This window comes from Cygnus olor, chromosome 2 (genome assembly GCF_009769625.2).
Source record: "Cygnus olor isolate bCygOlo1 chromosome 2, bCygOlo1.pri.v2, whole genome shotgun sequence".
In the NCBI taxonomy this organism is placed as follows: Eukaryota; Metazoa; Chordata; class Aves; order Anseriformes; family Anatidae; genus Cygnus; species Cygnus olor.
The window spans coordinates 4803826-4822863 of NC_049170.1; the positions used below are offsets into that span (position 1 = coordinate 4803826).

Consider the following 19038-nt stretch of genomic DNA (forward strand, 5'->3'; position numbering starts at 1 on the left):
AACTCAGATACTGAAACACCTGAGACCCCCACAAAATAAATAAAAAGTGCAGAAAATTGCAAAATGTGCAGAATACATTTCTGATTAAAAAAATAATAATAAGTTATTATTATTATTAAAAAAAAAAAAGTGAAAGAATGCCTAAAACAGACATTCCCATTCTGCTATGTGAAGATCCAAGACCTGCTTTCACAGAAGTAACTTGAAAGTTATTTGGAACTAATGCTTTCCTGAAATGGGACCTATGATATCATCTGTGTAATCAATATCACCTCCTTCTCCTTCATGATCCATGCAAAAAAGCAGCTTATCCCTAGGAATAATAAATCCCTAGGCACAGCAATAATTTCTTGGATAACCAGGGAAAACATTGGAGGAAGCCCCCATGAGACTTAAAACACAAATATAGCTATATCAATATTCACATGAATCACAGAACTCTGGACGATTGAAGTATCACCACACATTTGCCCCTTCTTTATAATCATCTTTCCAAAGTAGATCGTGGTCTTAACTATTTTTTTCCAGATTCTTTCTTACAAGTCCAACTACCCTCCCATCATGGACCAGCTGGGAGTGCATTGACCTGTTCTTTTTCCCCTAGAGAAAGGTGAAAGGAAAAAGTGTTGTCCTGCCCCCAGGGTCAGGGACAGGGGGTACAAGTCAGTACCTGATATTCAATGTCTGCCATGAGCTGATGTCTACAGGTCAAGGACAGAACAGCACTGGTAACAGCAGTGATTTAGTGACATCTGTGGTCTTTTCTTCCCTTTACCCCTGGGTGGAACACCTGATCTTAAAACTCTGCTGGAATTGCCTTTTTTTTCCCTTCAGGATGGTCTTGGGATTAAGAGAGGCTCCAAGCCTTGTCTAGACAGGAAATTTGGCTCTGAAGCTACTTCGGAGCATTTTGGGAGCCCCACGGAGCAATGGTGTCCAGGCTGCCAGTTGCACTTCCCAGCCTGTTTGCTGGAGCACCTGAAAGTCCGACTGCAAGGCACCCAGACCAGCATCCCCCAGCGTGGCAGCTTTGCTGTCCCCCATCTGACTCAGGAAAGAGGAGCATCTGGCAGTGCCTGCAGCCACCAGAACAATTTCCCCAGCCCATACAGGATCGGTGTTAGCTGAGGTTTGTGGGGCTCTGGGGGAGCCCTGAGCTGATTGCATTGCCTTGGCAGTAGCATGTGCAAAGCACTGATCTGGTCATTCTGTCCCAAGGAAAAGCCCTGCATTATTCCATGAGAATATGGTGTCTACATGAGTTCCACGGTAAAGAAAGCCAGAAAATCTATTTTATGCCTAAGGGGTGAAGCTTCCACCTCATTTTCCTCCTCCCTCCCTACTTCTAAGGTTTTTACAACACCCCAGAGACTTCACTATTAGGAAACATTTCAAATAATGGAACTTTCTTTAAATATAACCATTTTTTCCTCCATCCCACTTACGCTACTCATTCAAAAGTAACTGCAAGTACAAAGTTGCAGAGGAAAAAGCTATGTGCCTCTACATTGTCAAAGTGATTTCTCTTATTCTGAGCTTTGCTTGTTACCAACTCTGACCCGCCATTATTTCAGGAAACCACTACATTCATTATTAATAAGATCTCTCCAGCTAGCTTTTCTCCCTTGCAGTCATCATTCTGGTTTCATATGTCATCATGTGCTCTTTTCCCCGTAGCATTTGCTCTTCTAGAAGCAGGCGGACTCTTCCCATTCCCTTTCCTAGCCTGACTTTTCTCAGGTCCAGCATACCTAGACCAACTCACCTGCCTCTTTGAAATTGATGCAGTTAAAAGGGGACAGGCAGTACAACACTTTCAGAGATTTGTAGCTGCTCTGAGCTGTCATAGCATCTCTGAAAATAGTTTATTTTTGTTAGCTTAGGAGATTAATAAAATACCTCTGATACGTATTTAGAACTGGATCTACTCAGATGCTGCACAAGAGATCTAAAATCTATTTGAGGTCCCAAGTGGGAACCCAGTCTGTCCAGTTTCACCAAAAGTCTGCATCATCTGAGTGCTGACAGGAGAATTAACAGCTGCATTTTGCACTGTGTAGAGAGGTCCTAGGTAGAGCTGGAGACTACAGTCAGAAACTAAACACAGACTGTGTGGTGAAGGTCAGCCATAAAGCGCAAGAAGCACTCCACATCCAACCATATGCCTGTGATCACTGCATACTTCTCTCTTTCTGATCCCAGGACTTTTTCAGTCCAGGGTCAACTTCAGGAGAAGACACAGAGTGTGCTCTTTCAGAATACTCATAGGTCAGATGCAGCAACTGGAGCTCAGCCCCTGTAGACTGACCTTAGGACCACAGCTTAATACTTACGGTGTCCCACTTGGCAGATGAGCAGTCCAGTCAAGTGACCCCTGCCATTGCTTTGCTGGGAACACATTCCCAGGAGAGGGCTCTGGATCTCACCTGGAGAGAGACATTTGATATTTCATGTTGGTTCCCTTTACTTTTACTGAAAGATGTCTCATCCCTCAGAGAGGTCAGCTAATACTTCAGAGGGACAACGTTGGCACCTGATTCATTTAATTTCAACCCTTTGGGTACTTATGTCTTGTGTAATGTCTGCTCAAATATTCTTATAACTGCTTATCAAATAGGTGCACTGTAGAAACTCCTTAGGGTTCCAGATATGGCAAGAACTGTATTGTGTTACGTGTTACATGTTACACCAAGAGCTGGCCATGTTCGTCCTCCATCGAGAATGGTTTCTGTATAGTTTCACTACTGAGAGCAGTGGGAATATTTTCAGGCTTAGGGTTGAAGACAGATATGTCTAAGTCCATTCAGGACTCAAGCTTTAAAAAGAAAAAGAAGAAAAAAAAAAGAAAAAAAAAAGAAAAAAAGAAAAGAAAAGAAAAAAAAAAAAAAAAAAAAGGAGAATCATCCTTGTATGGTCTTAGTTGAAAGCAATATCTGAAAGTCATTAGGGCAAGAACTGAACTGTTGGATTCATGCCATGATCCTAAATGGAGAAACTCTCCATCCAGCTGATCAGAATTGTCATGTTCTGCATTCCTAAACCTCTGTGTATTGATCTCATGGCTCTCAGTCTGTTCCCTAAAAGAATAAGGTTTGCATTTCATATACTACATCTGCATACCACTTATGTGTGTATATCTTTGTCTGTGTACATCTCTCCATCTCCATTTTAACTCTTTCACCAGTTTTACACATAAAGTCAAATGGTATTATGAGTGTTCCTACAAGTTTTATAAAAGGTGATGACTGTGAGAAGTATCCCCAGGAGCACCACAACTGAAAGAAAATTTGCAACATGAGCTCACCCCTTAAAGAATACAAGCAGATCTGAAGAGGAGTGACCTTGTAAGCAACCCAGTCAACTGAAAGCTTTGGCTGGACTTTGCTATAAGAGCTATAAACCATAGAAATGTGGCAGAGGGAATGATTTGTTTAATCCTTAGATAGTCACAGTTAGAAGTTGTTTTGTACTGTTCCAATACAGCTTTTAGCATTATGCGCCTCTGGTTCTGGACAGCGCAATAAACATAGATAAATCATAACAGCAAGCCATGGAGCAGTGTGCTGGAAAACCTTTCTGGTTTCAGGGCAGTGGACCTTTGCCTGTGCACACGCAGCTCCAGGCTTCCTTTACCAGTTCTCATGAGTTCATGTAATCCCATTGCGTGTAAGTTTCCAGTCCTGGAGGTGGATGTTTAAATGCAATGAAAACTTGTGCTGGATTTATTCCTCCTTTTGCATTTTCATGAAAGCATTCATATTAATTGGAAGCATGCAACTTTGGGCTATGGTTTTGTTTTCTTTTAATAATGAAAGAAAACAAACGGTGGTGTGCAACTGACAAGGGAGGAAAAAACAGGAAAGCTTAAATATTTAAATGCATTCAAACAGTTGAATAACTAAAGCAAAAGAGAAAATGTGTAGGTGTTTTTTCCTTTTTTCTTTCTGTGAAAACATTGCTGGTGTGTTAGGAGGAGGATTCCAGGTCCACTAGTCTATGTAAGAGTCCATCTCCTTGCTGTGGTACAGTGTGATACGCTCCTGCATGGGATTATGTACTTAAGCCTCTTTGTAGGTGTTCTGAAGAGGGTGAGAAGCTGTTGCTTTATGCCTTTTTGATCAAATTACAAAAGGCAAAATAATTCAAGGCCCCAGAGAAAGATGTCCAGGCACTTCTAACTCAAAGTAAGCCTTGCTAGGTTTACGCAAACACTGAGGATTTGTTATATAAAAGGAACTCTTTCCTCTGTGCTACCATTACCTTTAGGCTAATCAACCTTGACTGACAAACAACAAAGGAGGGTAGTGGAAAGGCAGTGTCCAAGGGAGGAAGAGGCACTGCCTCCCTGAAAGGAGACTATTAGCAACAGGTTAGGCTTTTCCCATCAGAGGTGCCAGGCAGTGCATGGATCTGCTCTCTGTGGAAATCCAGCAACTGGGCTGGGAAGAAGCAGGTCATAACTACTTGTCCTTCACAGTTGTGACTGATGCTTGTGTGCCTCGGGACACAGATGGGCTTTTGGGGACAGTCCCAGCTGCAGCTGTGGGCAGGTAGGGACTGTATTCACAACACAGCTGGCTGTCCGCTGGGCATATGGGATGAAGCAGAGGAGAAAAAAAAATCTCAGTGCTGGCACCAGGAGGCCCAGAGCTTGGCCTGGTGCCCATAGTCTAACAATACCACAAATGCAGCCATTGTATGGAGACGCCTAGCTGGATGCAGAAGGCAGGGAGTAACTAGTCTCTGTTAGACCCAGAAGCTTTTGGGCCCCAGTAGGGTCTGGCATCCAACTAGGCTGGACTCCAATTCCCTTAGCACCAACAACCTTCCTAGGGCAACAGAGCAGGGGGCCAGAAGCCCCTTGGGCAAGTGTGTCAGTGTGTGTGTGATGTGAAAATATGGGAAAACCTTCTTTTGTCTTCGCTTGCATAGGGGCCCAATCTGGAAAGTATCCATTGATGAGAAGTGCAAGACAAATGTCTCTTGTTTCAGAGACCAAGAACACAAGAAACAGCCACCCAGCTGCCTTCAGCTTGCCTGGCTAGGAGGATGCACATCCCCAGATGAGACATGGTCTTGGGGAGTCTCACAAGGAGTGGTACTGGGGGAGAAAGAGCAGCTGGGCAATAGCAAAGTTGATGCCTACATACTTGGAGATTTGGGGGAAGGTGTTCTGGTGAACTTGGTGACCGATAGGCTGAAACCCTTTTGCCCCTGGGGTAGAGCCCTAGGGTAAAACCCCAGTAAGCCCAAGACTTGTTCCTTGTTATCACAGAGGTAGAGGTCCTCACTGCAACTGGTAATGTGCATCTGAGGCATTTTGGCAGGTTTCTCCTTAGTCCTGGAGGCTTGGTACATGGTTCACATTGCACATAGTGCCAGGGAGGATTCCCCATTGATTCCCAAGCTTGTAGGGTGGTCCACACTGCACTCTGCGTCTGAGCAGTGAGAGGAACCCATTGCTCCTGAAAGTTTTGGGGAAACGGAGCTAGCAGTGCACCTAACGGCTTGGTGGGGGAGGTTCTCATTGCTCCTAAATGATTGTGGGGGTGTCCACATTGCACCTTATTTTGGAGGGTGGTACCTATTGCACCTACCACGTGGTTAGGGGGAGTCTCATTGCTAATGGAAACTTAGAGTCATAGAATCACAGAATCATTAAGGTTAGAAAAGCCCTCCAAGCTCATGTGGTCAAACCATCCCCCTACCACCAATGTCACCGCTAAACCATGTCCCTAAACACCACGTCCAACCTCTCCTTGAACACCCCCAGAGATGGTGATGCCACGACCTCCCTGGGCAACCCGTCCCAATGCCTGACTGCTCTTTCTGAGGAGAAATGTCTCCTCATTTCTAACCTGAACCTCCCCTGGCGCAACTTGAGGCCATTCCCTCTAGTCCTATCACTAGCTACCTGTGTGAAGAGGCCAACCTCCAGCTCCCCACAGCTTCCTTTCAGGTAGTTGTAGAGAGCAATAAGGTCTCCCCTGAGCCTCCCCTTCTCCAGACTAAACAACTTAGGGACAGCAGAACCCCCAGTATACAGGTGTTTGAAAGGATCCTCCTTATTTCTGGAGGTTTGCACTGAAGGCATCCCTTTTGCCTGGGGAAGGGGATCACAATAGCTCTTAGTGCTTGAGGAAGGGATGACCCCATTGCTCCTGGAGTATTGGGCACAGTGAAGTCCATATTGCACCCAGTGCCGGGCGGGGGGTGACTGACCTCTTTTGCATCCAGTGCAGGGGGAAACGGAAATCTAGACTATATTTCTGGAGGCTTTGGGGGTCGCAGTCCCCGGCCCTCTCCCCCTCACGCCCCAGCCGCCTCCATCCCCGAGGCGTCCGGGGCGGAGGGCGGGCTTGGCTCCCCCGCCCGGCTCCCTCCTTCCCTCCCTCCCGGGGGTTTGCCCTGGGACACGCCGGCGGCTCCGGGGCTGGCTCCTCCGCGGCGGGCAGGGGGCAGGGGCAGCAGCGGGGGGGACGATGCCAGCTCCGGGGCAGCGCGGAGCCACCGGCTGAGCGGGCAGCGCCAGCCCCGGGGAGACCCCCCCCCCGAGCCCCGCCGGCCCCTATGGCGGGGCGGGCGCCGCAGCGCAGCCTCCCGGCGGCGGCGGCCGCCGCGCTCCTGCTCTTGCCCGTAAGTGCCGGGGCCGGGGAAGGGGCGGCGCGGGGGCAGGCAGGGAGCGAAGGGAGGGCGGGGGACGCCCCACGACCGCGGGGAGCCCGCTCGGTCTGTGAGGGAGCGGGGGACGTGCCCCGTCCCTCGCAGGTCCCGCCCGTCCCCCTCAGCGCTGAGGGACCCGTGCGGGTGGCGGCTAACGGTTCCTTCATGGATCCTGTCTTTTCCCTCGGTACTGAAGGGACCTGTCCGGGTGGCCGCTAATGGATCCCGCCCGTCCCCTCAACGCTGAGGGACCCGTCCGGGTTGCTGCTGACAGATCCCTCGTGGATCCTGCCTGTTCCCCTCAGTGCTTAGTGACCTGTCCAGGCGGCCGCTAATGGATCCCGCCCGTCCCCTCAACGCTGAGGGACCCGTCCGGGTTGCTGCTAACAGATCCCTCATGGATCCTGTCTGTTCCCCTCAGTGCTGAGGGACCCATCTGGGTGGCTGCTGACAGATCACTCATGGATCCCACCCATTCCCTCAGTAGTTAGGAACCCGTCCAGGTGGCCCCTAACAGATCCCTCATGGATCCCACTTGACTACTCAGTGCTCAAATACCTTCTCCCCGTGGCCGCCCACCCCTGGGGGTGACACCATCCCCTCAAAGCCCTTCTTGGCTTCCCCTTCTCTGTGAAGAAGCCACCTCACCATCCCTTTTCCTTGGCCTTTTGGCAAAAAGGCCCAGCACAAGGATGACACTGGGGTCACAGCTCCTGCCCTGAGGGTGCCCCTTCCCCAAACAAAAGGGGTTTTCCTGCCACCACCCCAGTTGGGTGTCCCTGGCTGCTGTTCCCAGCTTCCCGCCCCACTTGCTCTCCTCGCAGCATGTGCTCAGTTTCCATCACTTCTTCATGGCAGGGATCAGCAAACACTGGTGGTTCAGCCCATGCATCCATCCGTGTTTGATCTGACTTTCTCCAGAGTAAAATGAAAGAGGATTTTCCTTGTGGTCCTTCATCATCAGCTTCTCCCTGGGATGAGGTGCAGGAAAGATTAGCCTGTTTCAGTCTGAACTTAAAACAGCTTTCCCAGCCCACACTCCTAAGTCAGGCTGACTTCTTTGGTGGCTTGTTTGTTTTAGTGATAGTTAAGTGTGTTAAGTGATACTTGCAAAGCAAATGTGAGAGGTTAAGCAGGAGACGCATTGGTCTTACTGGTAATTTGTTATGGCTGTTCCCACAGCATTAAAAAGGGGCAGGGATCCTTCTGGACTGTAGTGCGTTTGGACCAAAGGAAGAAAATCTGTTCTTTTTCTGGATGTTCTGCCTTTTTTGTTTGCTTGCTTTTATTGTGATATAATTTACAAACAAGGGTAGATGAAAGACAGGTCTGGGAAAGCAAAAGGCTCCAAAGGCAAGCAACAGTTTTGTTCTAATAACTTTGCAGTAGATTTCTTAGAAGACCGAGAATATTTTCTCAGATCTGTCAATGTCCTTTTTACCTGGTCAGAGGTCAGTGCACATGGGACTTCTTGCTAGTGAGGTTATCAAAAGTACGCAGGTACCCAGAGCTGCCAGACTAATTCATTTTTAGTGAATCAAAACTGTCACGTTTCCCCTGTACATGTAACCTATGGACAGTCTTTTCACTTTCCTGTAGTTTTGCATTTGAATTACTGCTCTAAATTTTGGTAGTTGGGTTGCTTCTTTAAAAATGAAACAGCTGCATTGAAAAAGAAAAAAAAAAAAAAAACACAGATTAAAAATCAAAATGCCAAGTTTCCATAAAATGTGTTTATTCTGAGACAAATGTGTACTTCTGGTATAATCTGAGTGTGCTTATATGGAGGAGCTTGTTTGGATGTAACATACGCATGTCTGCTACAGACTCGTGTCTATGTCTGTGCATTATATGGAAATAATGCGCTGGAGCAGGATCTTATGTTTAGAACAGCTCTGAATGCTCCAGTTGTAGAAAAAGCAGAGCTTTTATGGTTTTGGGGAATGTTTTCACCTGCAAATACTGTACATATTATTGGTAAACCTGTATCTGATTTACAGGTGGCTAAAACTTTCCACCTAGAAGCTTAAGAACAACAGTTAAAAACTTTGGCTTGAATCCAAAGCTCTTAAATTCCCCTTTAACTTGAAAACACTTCAATGTTTTCTCAAAGTCAGTGGCTGTATTCACATTCGTGGATTTGAGAAAAGGCATGGCTGCTTGTGGGAGTTGGCCCTTATGTGATTAAGTAAAGGAAACAAGTTTTCACAGCAGCTGAGCAATTGTGCTTTATGGGAACTGCAGGTATGAAATGATGCAACTTTCTAGCGTGGAATTAGATCTGCCAGATGAAAATGCTGGTGCAAACAGCCTGTCAGATTTCACAGGGCTGGTCAGCAAGAGGGTGAAGACTTGCTTGGTAGGCTCTGAGATTTATGTTCTCTTAAAGGGTTTCTGTACATATGATACACTGGAAAATGCAAATACTTGAATGTGAAAAAAAAAAAAAAAAGACACAAAGTTAAATGAATCTTTTGACATTTTGATATAGAGCCCTTGCTGTGCTCATGTAATTTGGATGGGGGGGGGAGGATTATTCATCAAAAACAAAAGCAGAGCTTGCTTTAATTCATATTCTCTCCTGAAGCTGTTAAAACCAGAGCACTTAGAGTGTATCAGCCAGTGGTGACAAGTTAAATAATATTCCTGGTCTAAGACTGCCAAAATTCAGTGCTACTGTGAACTAATGCAGCATAAATAACCCATTATGAGCAGCCTTTGCTGTTGGAGTGCTTTGACAGGGCTGTAGCCATTGTGTGATAATTGCGGTACGTTTGAAGGAGGTGGTTGTACGCAACGAAGAACGGCTGATGTTGGCTGACGGTGGTTTTGCCAAGAAACGTTTCAGTGATACTCACAGCTGCCCTTAGCCAGAGAGAAAGCAGACTTTTGCTTCTGCTCATGCAAGACATCTGCTTAGATATTACTATTCTGTCAAGAGCGGAGGAGAAATAATGATTAAGTCACCTGAACTCTGCGGTCCTCGTGCTGCAAACAAGACAGTTTGCAGTTATGCCTGCTCTGCTTCTTGCGTGTCGCCACTGAAGCTGCTAGGGGAAGACAGTTCTGGGATCTCGTTGCAGTGCGAGGACTATGAGGTCCACACACTTTGTTTCACTCACAAAGGTTGTATGTCTACTAGTATGTTAAGGTTGCTAGGACAGTTTTTCAACCTTCAGACCAAATGTCTGAGAGTGGCTTCTACCCATACTATTATACTCCTTCAGACTCTAAAATGGGAACTGTGTACAAGCTGCGCATTGAGGACAGTCCATAGTGCAGCCTCACTCCCAGATCATTCCCGGGAACTGTTTGAGATATTGCTGGATTGCCTGGGGCAAAAACGTGGCCAGGAACCATCCTAAAAATTTAACAGTGTAAATGATTAAGTGCTTAAAATAGACCTTCGCACTGTTTGATTTATTAGCTTAGATGGAGCATGCCCAGGGCTCTCCATGAGTGCCCGAGGGAGGCATTTTCCTCCAAAGCAAACTCTTCATTGCTTTGAGTCCAGCAATCAGCTTTCTTTGTGCTAGAGATTACAGTGGGATCCTGCTGGTGATGTGATGATCTGAGAGATTCACAATGAAAATACCAGGCTAGTGGATAATACCAGCTTTTTAAGGACGTGTGTTTCTGTCTTTCTTTTTATTTTTGTGTTGTCCATTATAATATTAAACAAAATATTAAAAAAAAAACTGCCATTAGAACAAAAATTTGCATATTTCTGGATTTTTAAAATAGCTCTGCATGATTTATTTTTTTTTAATCTTGTGGGAGGGAAGTGAGGAAATGTAGGTGGTAAAAACACACTTTGCTCGCTGCTGAATTCGATCATTTTTAGTTTATGTCACTTTCAGGTTTGCAGCACTGTAAACCCAAGAAGGAGACTTTGGGGGAAAGCTGGTTTACTTTAGAACAGAATTTTATACAGTAAATAACACTTCTTCAGTAATTTACTTTTGTGCTCTGTGTCTGTAAATTGAAATGACTGAATCAAATATTGACCATGTACACAGTCTCCTTTTCTTTTGACCTATGCCAGTTTTGATCTCAAATGTAGTTTGTTCTCACTTAAATTGCAGCTATTAATTCTGAGAGGTGAAGCTGGAGCTGTCCAGCGAGCCCGTGGCACCTCCTTGCCCCTCTAGATACGCAATGTTATGTATCAAAGCAATGCATGAACATCATCTTTGCCTCATTATCTCTCTATTCATAAGTGCCAGCCTTGACAACTAAACACTTGTTGCTGGTTTGCTTTATCAACCTATTTCTTTATAATGAAATACTTTTTTTTTTTTTTTTTTTAGCTAATCCATTTAATTCTAATGTAAATAGCTATATTTGGTTTGAACTGGCGTTGGGTAAAGAGCTTTATGCATTTTATTTTTCCTCTGAAGTGTTTGATAAAATTTTCTGTAGTCCTTATGACAAGAGAAGACGAATAGAAACCAGTCATTTAGCACTGCGATGAGAGTCAGCCATCAAGTACTGTCCTTCAGATAAATGGCTGCTTGAATTTCACCAGTCATGGCCAAATGTATGAAAATTTCTCCTCCAGTTTTTGGTGTCAGTGTGGAGGTGACTGTTACATGCTCCCTATGCTGGTCTTTGCCATACAGCACGTTGTGGTTTTGTAAGCAGCGATCACTTCTCGGTTTGGGATCCTTTGGACTGGCTTTCGAAGCAGAAGGCCTGCCAAAGGCCAAGCTTGCCAAAGGCCGAGCCATTTGGGAAGGGCTGTGGTAGTGACAGCGGTGTTCTGAGAAGGGCAGTGCACAGAGATGGGTTTCGACACCCAGTCCTGACCTCTGGCTCGCGAATACCTTGGGGCAGTGCAAACGAGCCCGTGCAGTGAGTCAAGTGCTGGGAGCGTGCTGCTTGTGCCCCTGCATGTCTCCTTCCGCAGCCTGACAGCTCTGTCGTGGAGCTCAACTTGGAAGCTGTCCTCTGGGAATGAGCCATTAAATGACATGTTTGTACAGGAAGGTGGCTTGTTTTCTCTACATACAAAAGGAAATCCACTTGGTATTTTGAGAGATGAAAAGTACTTCTTCGACAGAGCTGTAAGAAAGTGAAACTAATTAAAGCTCTAAAAAGTTTTGCGTAATCCTGGCTGAATAACTATCTGCTCTGGGTTGTGTATGCCGGGAAAGTAAATAGTGAGCAATGCAGATGGAGATTAAAATACATTAGCTGTCCTCGCTACAATGCTAAGCCCTTGCCCTGGTAATAGTAGCTGAGGTGCCAGAGAACTGGAAGGGAGCCACCCGCCTCTGAGGGCTGTGGGATTATCTCTCTTGCTGCTACCCAAGTCCCTGAGACACTGGAGGCTTTCTGAGTGCTGTTATCTCTGTGCTGCCTCACTTTTGGGACTGCTGTCCTCCAACAGGGGTGGCTTTTCCAGCAGAAGGGAAGTTCTGGGAGGAAGGAGGGAAGAAGGCGAAAGCGAGTAAAAGGAAGTGAGCTGATGAGCCTGAGCAGGTTGTTGGCAGCGCTGGCAGCCAGGCTCTGCTAGCAGGCGTCTCCTGCACGGACTAAAGTATTGATTCCCGTTGAGTGGCAGTAGCAGACTCCCAGAGCCCAGCCACAGCTTGGGTTTCAGGAGTCTCATGCCAGCAGGAGCAGAGAGGTGGCGCGTGAGCCAGCTCCCCCAGCTCTGCTTTGCGGTGTGGCCATCACAGGCGCCACTGCTCAGCTTTCTCAGTTCCAGTCCCCGCTGTGCTCCTGCTCCTGCTGTTTCCTTGTCTTGGGAGCAAGGACGTCCAGGCACCAGCCTGCACCTTCTGTTGCTGGTTGACTCTTTCAAATCCACGAGGAAAGCCAGAGTTACCCTTTGGCTGGCAAGCAGAGCAGAATGACCGCTCAGAGCAGATGACAGCAGTTTTACCAGGTGTGCTCCAAGTCAGATGGAGTGAGGACCTTTCTTCATCCTGCCTCACGTCCCGTCTGCTGGGAGATCAGTTATTTAGTCCATCCTGAACTTCAGAGAACCTTCTAACAGTAACAACTCCCCAGCAAGTGAATTTAATGAATATTCATTAATTTAATGAATATTTTCAAAGCTTTGCAGACTTTCGGTGTTTATTTCTGACAGAAAAGAATGTTAAAACGGAAATTCTACCTTTAAATATATTTAAAAAAAAAATACTTTTTCATGGCATTTGGCATAATCTTTTAATTATGACTGTGAGAACAGAGCCCAAAATACTAGAAAATGAGTGAAAAAAAAATCAAGATACAGTCTGTAAATTGTTAATTGTAACACTGCCAATTAGAAGGGTTTGGGAGTTACTGACTTTTTTATTTTATTTTATTATTATTTTTTATTACCATAGAGGCTATATATTCTAGAATAATGAAATTTAAAAATCTACCAACATTAAAAAAAAAAATAGTGTTGGAATGGACTGCTGGAGGTCTCTTGTCCAGTCACCTGCTCAAAGCAAGGCTAACTCCAAAACCAGATATTGCTGCTTGGGCCTCACTGAGTTTTCTTTCAGAAATCTGCAAACACAGGGATTTCACAGCATCTCTGAACCCCATTTCTGATGCTCAGGCACCGTCATGGTGCATACTTCTTTGTCATGTCCTGTTAGATTGTTCCCTTGATGCAACTCATGAGTGATGCCTTCTGAGAAGAGTCCAGCTGCTCTGTAATTCCCCTTTGGTGTGTGGGGGGGGTGGTGAAACTCTCATTTTAGACCTTCTCTTGTTCCTGTTCTCTATGATATGTGCTTTTCAAAAACTAATGATGGGCTCCAGCCCAAGAGCTAGCAGCTTTAGGGAAAAAGTGGTGGATGGACAGAAAGAGAATTAAGAATGAGCCCATGAGGTGACATTGCTCATCAGCAGTGAACTGCCATGAAGTCTTGGGCCAAAGGAACATTTTATGGGGGATATAGAGGGTCCATTGCTTGCATTCACCTGACAATGAGAGCAGATACCACTGTCTGGATAAGTCTTGATCCAGAATGGGTAATGGTAAAAAAGGTGGGAGCATGCTGGCAGAAAAAACAAGCATGAGGAGTTTGTATTTGATGAGCTGGAACTTGGGAGCCCATTGAAGGGAGGCCTTGAAGTGTGAGTGGCAGCATGATAATGATGGATGGGCGACTGATCCTTGCAGGCACTGCTCAGGTAGTTTGCCTGGGAGCGATAGCTGAGATACTGATGTTCATCTAAGTGTCGCTTGTAAATTTGAGCTACTCAGACTGGGTTCCCTGTGTGGTGTGTCACCAGTGTGTAAGTCATCTCATCCTAAACTAGATCTTTGAAGCAGAGGTCATGGGTGGTGCCTTGATAGTGCTTTTGTCTTCCACTAAAACAATGGCTTCTGAAGTAGGTGAGTGGGGTGAATCCCAGCCGAGATGCTGAGGGGATTTATGATAATGTGAACTGTGTGGAAAGAGTGGGGAAGAGTTAGTCATGATGTAAAGACCAAGGAAAAGGGCGCACGTGAAGCCAGGAGTGCTGTGAAGGGCTTGCTCCCCTTCCAGGTACTGAACATGATATCCACAGATACGGGGAATGAGGAGCAAAACTCTACAAGAGTATGAAACTGAAAAGTCTTTCCTTTAAACAGTTTTATTTGAAGACAACTGTAGCCCATGATTTGAATGTTATTTTAATCCTTTTTAATATCTCATTTTGCTTTGGGAGGGCATGGAGGCTTGGTCAGTCCAGGCTGGCTCATGGGTGGCTTTAAGCAGTTTCTCGGTGTACCCAGAAAGGCACAGAGCACATGCATGCCTTGCAGCGGGTGAAGAACCTCTCCCTGACTCCTTTCCTCAGCAGAGCACATAGGCAGATGCTTCATGAAGGTGTATCCTCAAGTTCCAAAGACAGCCGCGCTGATAGTTGTGGCCTCAGTGTAGCAGATGCTTGAGTCTTTTTAGTGTATTTCTGAATGAAGATGAATTTAATTTCACGCTTAGAACAGAGCATGTGTTCAGTTGCTTTATTGAACTGAGGTCACACTTCCCACTCCTTGCAGACTTACATTCTGCTTTTCCAGACTTCCTGGAAGAGCTGCAAATACATGCTGGCCTGTAGGATCACAGGGCAACGTCTCCCAAATCGTTTGGGGATCACCAGCTGGTATTAGCTGGCCTCTAAGATTGACATAGAGGCAAATAGTGACGGGAAGTTGAAGGAGCTGAAGGGTGACTCAAAAAGGAGAGCGTTTCTCAGGAGCTGGGGAAGCAGTCTTTCCTTTTACTGTAACCTTAGCTGGCTCAGGCTTCAGGTTGCAGGTTCCTGTGAAAACTTCTATTTAGACCTTCTATCACAAATGGAAATTATTTTTCTGGTGAAACGGAGCCAAACTACTGTATACTGCCAAATGCTGCTGTGTTAAGCAAAGCTAAGTTACAGACCTGAGAATGGCCAAAGATATCTTAAGTATAGGACTGAAATGAATGGAGTTGGGACAGGGGAGGTTGGATGTTAGGAAAAGGTTCCTCACCAAGAGATGGTTGGGCGCTGGGACAGGCTCCCCAGGGCAGTGGTCATGGCACGGAGCTGCTGGAGTTTGAGAGATGTTTGGACAACACTCTCAGACACAGGGTCTGGGTTTTGGGTAGTTCTTTAGGGACCCAGGAGTTGGACTCGATGATCCCTGTGGGTCCCTTCCATCTCAGGATATTTTATGATTTAATGAGTGTTTTTTTGGTTATTCAATAAGCAAAATATTTCCACTGTGGTAGCCCTCTAGCACCATCCTTTAATGAGCATCCCCTTGCATAAACCTTGGTCAAAAGTACCCACGCTACAGGAAAGTAACCATCCTCACCACGGGAAAGACTTCCACCCCCTCCGCTCACAGGCTGTCCCATTTTCCCTCTCTGAGTAGCACTCTGCAGTCACAGGGTTGTGCTTATTCCTTAAAGTTGTTAGCAGCCTGCAGATATTCTGGCTCTCCTTGCTGTATTGCTATCTCTTGTTGGAGAGTAAGAGCTTCTCAGATGAACATTGGCATTTTTTATAAGCACATTCCACTGAATACCTGGAGTTTTCCCCAAAGCATCTGTTTTCACATGCAAGTACTGATGATGGCAGGAACCCCTGTAAAACTTGCCAGATGCCCACCTGCCCTGGAATTTCCCAAGCTGTATTTGAACAGGGTCTGGGTTTTGTTAAGGAAGAGTGGGATTTGCTTTGAATTTGCTGCATGAAGCTCTTCCACTAATTATATTTTCATGGTGAAGTTAGATGCATCTGTTTCCCTCAACTGAGCTTCTGTGGGCACAAACTAACATTTTTTTTTGCATTTAATTGGACTGCTGCTCTGAGCTACTCCTTCCCAATTCTGTTATGCAGCTCTAAAAATTACTGTGACTTACATTCAGATGAGTACTCGATCTCATTGTAAAAATGGTGTATTTGGAGAGCTTACCATTAATCTGGTTGCCTTTGAGCCAGAAGGATTTCTCAAATTAATTTACTTGAATTGTCTAATTGAAAGAATAAAAAAGGATACAAATTTTCCTCTCCTCTCCTCTCCTCTCCTCTCCTCTCCTCTCCTCTCCTCTCCTCTCCTCTCCTCTCCTCTCCTCTCCTCTCCTCTCCTCTCCTCTCCTCTCCTCTCCTCTCCTCTCCTCCCCTCTCCTCTCCGAGAATGTTTTTACCTATACTTTTGTGTGTGGTGTCTAAAGAAAAATTAGGAGGGATTCACTTTATTAAAGGTACATACCTGCAGCAGAGATTCCTACAAATTACACTGTCCTTACACTGGGTGAGACCCAGCTAAGGAACCAGTGGAGGCCAGGGCCTGATTCGTTTGAATTAGACTATGGCAGATGAACTGCACCAGAAAAATTCCTGCTTCTCTCCCTGAACCGCAAAGGGGACCCTCGGTGATTAGCTCCCAGCAGCTCTCTGTACTGGGAGGTCTGAGCTATGTGAGATGAATCCCACTGCTTCTCTGGGATAGGACTTCTGACAAGATACTGTTATAGTTTCACAGGCTAGATTTCTTTAGGACCTCATAAGTACGAGAACTACATATTTTGTAGGGGGGAATCACTCTGCTACTTCGCAGCTGTCTCAGATGTCAGCACCTCTGCTTTTTGTTCAGCATACCACCAGCCAGTGTGTTACAGGGAGCCATAACAGCTCTTTCTAAAAAGTTGGCTTTTATTAGACAACTAGAATATGGTATCTGGGGGTTCTTACGTGAGAATGGGAAAGCAGAGTGTATGTGTCTGTCCATGTTTGGCAGCATCCAGTGCCTCCCGAGCTTCGCTCTCCCATCTTGGCAGCAAATGTTGCGCTGTCATGTGTCATCCTTTTCCACTTCAGCTTTTTCTTTCAGTTTCCAGCCATGCTGACTTCATCCTCTCTGCTGCTTCTAATTGCTCAATATTTAAACTTTCAAGATGTTGTCCGTTGTATCTCTGTGGCAGCCGCCTGCAGCACAAGTCCTGTGAGGAGCAGCTGAGGGAACTGGGGTTGTTTAGTCTGGAGAAGGGGAGACCTCATTGCTCTCTGCAACTGCCTGAAAGGAAAGTGTGGGGAGCTGGGGGTCGGCCTATTCTCATAGTAACTAGTGACAGGACAAGAGGGAATGGCCTCAAGTTGCACCAGGGGAGGTTCAGGTAGGAAATGAGGAGACATTTCTTCTCAGAAGGAGCAGTCAGGCATTGGGACGGGTTGCCCAGGGAGGTGGTGGCGTCACCGTCCCTGGGGGTGTTCAAGGAAAGGTTGGACGCGGTGTTTAGGGACATGGTTTAGTGGTGACATTGGTGATAGGGGGATGGTTTGACCAGATGAGATGATCTTGAAGGTCTCTTCCAACCTTGATTCTGTGATTCTATGACTATAAACTGACAGCTTTGTCTCCTATTCATAGCTGTTTGGGCGAGTATATATTGCTGTGGTCGTTTCTTACATGTTAGAGAGAAGAAACCAACCTCTCCAACATGGGTGAATCACAGTATCAGTGTTTGTTTTATTTTTATATATATATCACTACTTGGAAGAACACAATAATCTTTCAGATCAGGAGTCTATGCTGATTGTTTTTAAAATTAAGCTACAAATCCTCTCTAATCTGCATGAAATAACCACAAATCCTGGTAGGAATTGCGAGGAGGCATTACTATGTTGGGTCAGATATTTGTCTGTGCCCGCAGCTCTCCATGTAGATACATTAAGGCATGTTGCATATATCATATATTGCTGTATATGTGTTTTTGTGACTCCATGTTAGTAAATTATGAGAGTACTTGTGTGACAAAAACACAAATTCTGCATTAATCTGTGATTTTTTCCTTTCTTTTCTTTTCTTTTCTTTTCTTTTCTTTTCTTTTCTTTTCTTTTCTTTTCTTTTTTTTTCTTTTCTTTTTTCATTTCTTTTTCTTTTCTTTTCTTTTCTTTTCTTTTCTCTTCTTTTCTTTTCTCTTCTTTTCATTTATTTTCTTTTCTCTTCTCTTCTCTTCTCTTCTCTTCTCTTCTCTTCTCTTCTCTTCTCTTCTCTTCTCTTCTCTTCTCTTCTCTTCTCTTCTCTTCTCTTCTCTTCTCTTCTCTTCTCTTCTCTTCTCTTCTCTTCCCTTCTCTTCCCTTCCCTTCCCTTCCCTTCCCTTCCCTTCCCTTCCCTTCCCTTCCCTTCCCTTCCCTTCCCTTCCCTTCCCCTTTCCTTTCTCTGGTCTTAATTGTTTTAAATGCTTATTTTTAGGCTTTTAGGGTTTGTCTGCTTTAAATACGATTTTTGGAAAGTATCACATGGAAGAAAGCTGTTCACTCTGATTAGTGAAGAGAAAATGAAAGCAAAAGTAACGTAATATGTGGAAGGCGCTTTTCCCTCTAGCCAAATGAACCTAAGTTGACCCTAAAGCAAATGTGACATTTAACCTTTCTTGTTCCTACACAAGCTGTGCTAAACTTGACCTCTGTCTTTTCTTTCCCATCATCTTACGAAGCGGACAGCTGAACACGCAGTGTATTTACAGTACATGGAGACATCTCAAGTTTCTTCTTTGAAGTGAGAGAGTGCTTTGGCCTGTGAGGTAGCAGAGGGGCAGAGGGACAGAAGGAAGAAATGCCTCTGCTATGTCAGCTCACGTGACTGGGTCTGACATGACCACTACAGAGCCTGCTTTCTGGCAGGCTCCATTGGAGTACTGTGCTCTGCAAGATGGCATCTGCCCTGGCTTCAGAACAGGGCCCTTGCCTTTCCCCGTCTCCTTGACCTGACTGTGCATGGCCAGTGGCCTGAAAGGCTTTGCTGTAGGAGGTGAAAGTTCAAGTCTTCCTGGGTGAGAAACAGCAGCTTCGTGATGTTTATTCAAAAAGAATAAAGTTTGATAAAGGATTTTTGTTTGTATTCCAAGACTTCCTATTTTGTAAAATAACAGCAAAGTGAGAAATATATAG

General features: G+C 45.4%; 1 protein-coding gene across 2 annotated transcripts in view; it reads left to right on the plus strand.

Annotated features, from left to right (window-relative positions):
* Positions 1 to 6438: 6438 nt before the first annotated feature.
* The window catches only part of CRHR2 (corticotropin releasing hormone receptor 2), a 158196-nt gene continuing 145596 nt past the window's right edge, over positions 6439 to 19038 (plus strand). For both annotated transcript variants that reach the window (XM_040548705.1, XM_040548707.1), the window contains exon 1: positions 6439 to 6636. In XM_040548705.1, the coding sequence (XP_040404639.1) occupies positions 6571 to 6636 (66 nt within the window). In that variant the 5' untranslated portion in view covers positions 6439 to 6570. The remainder of the gene's footprint in view (positions 6637 to 19038) is intronic.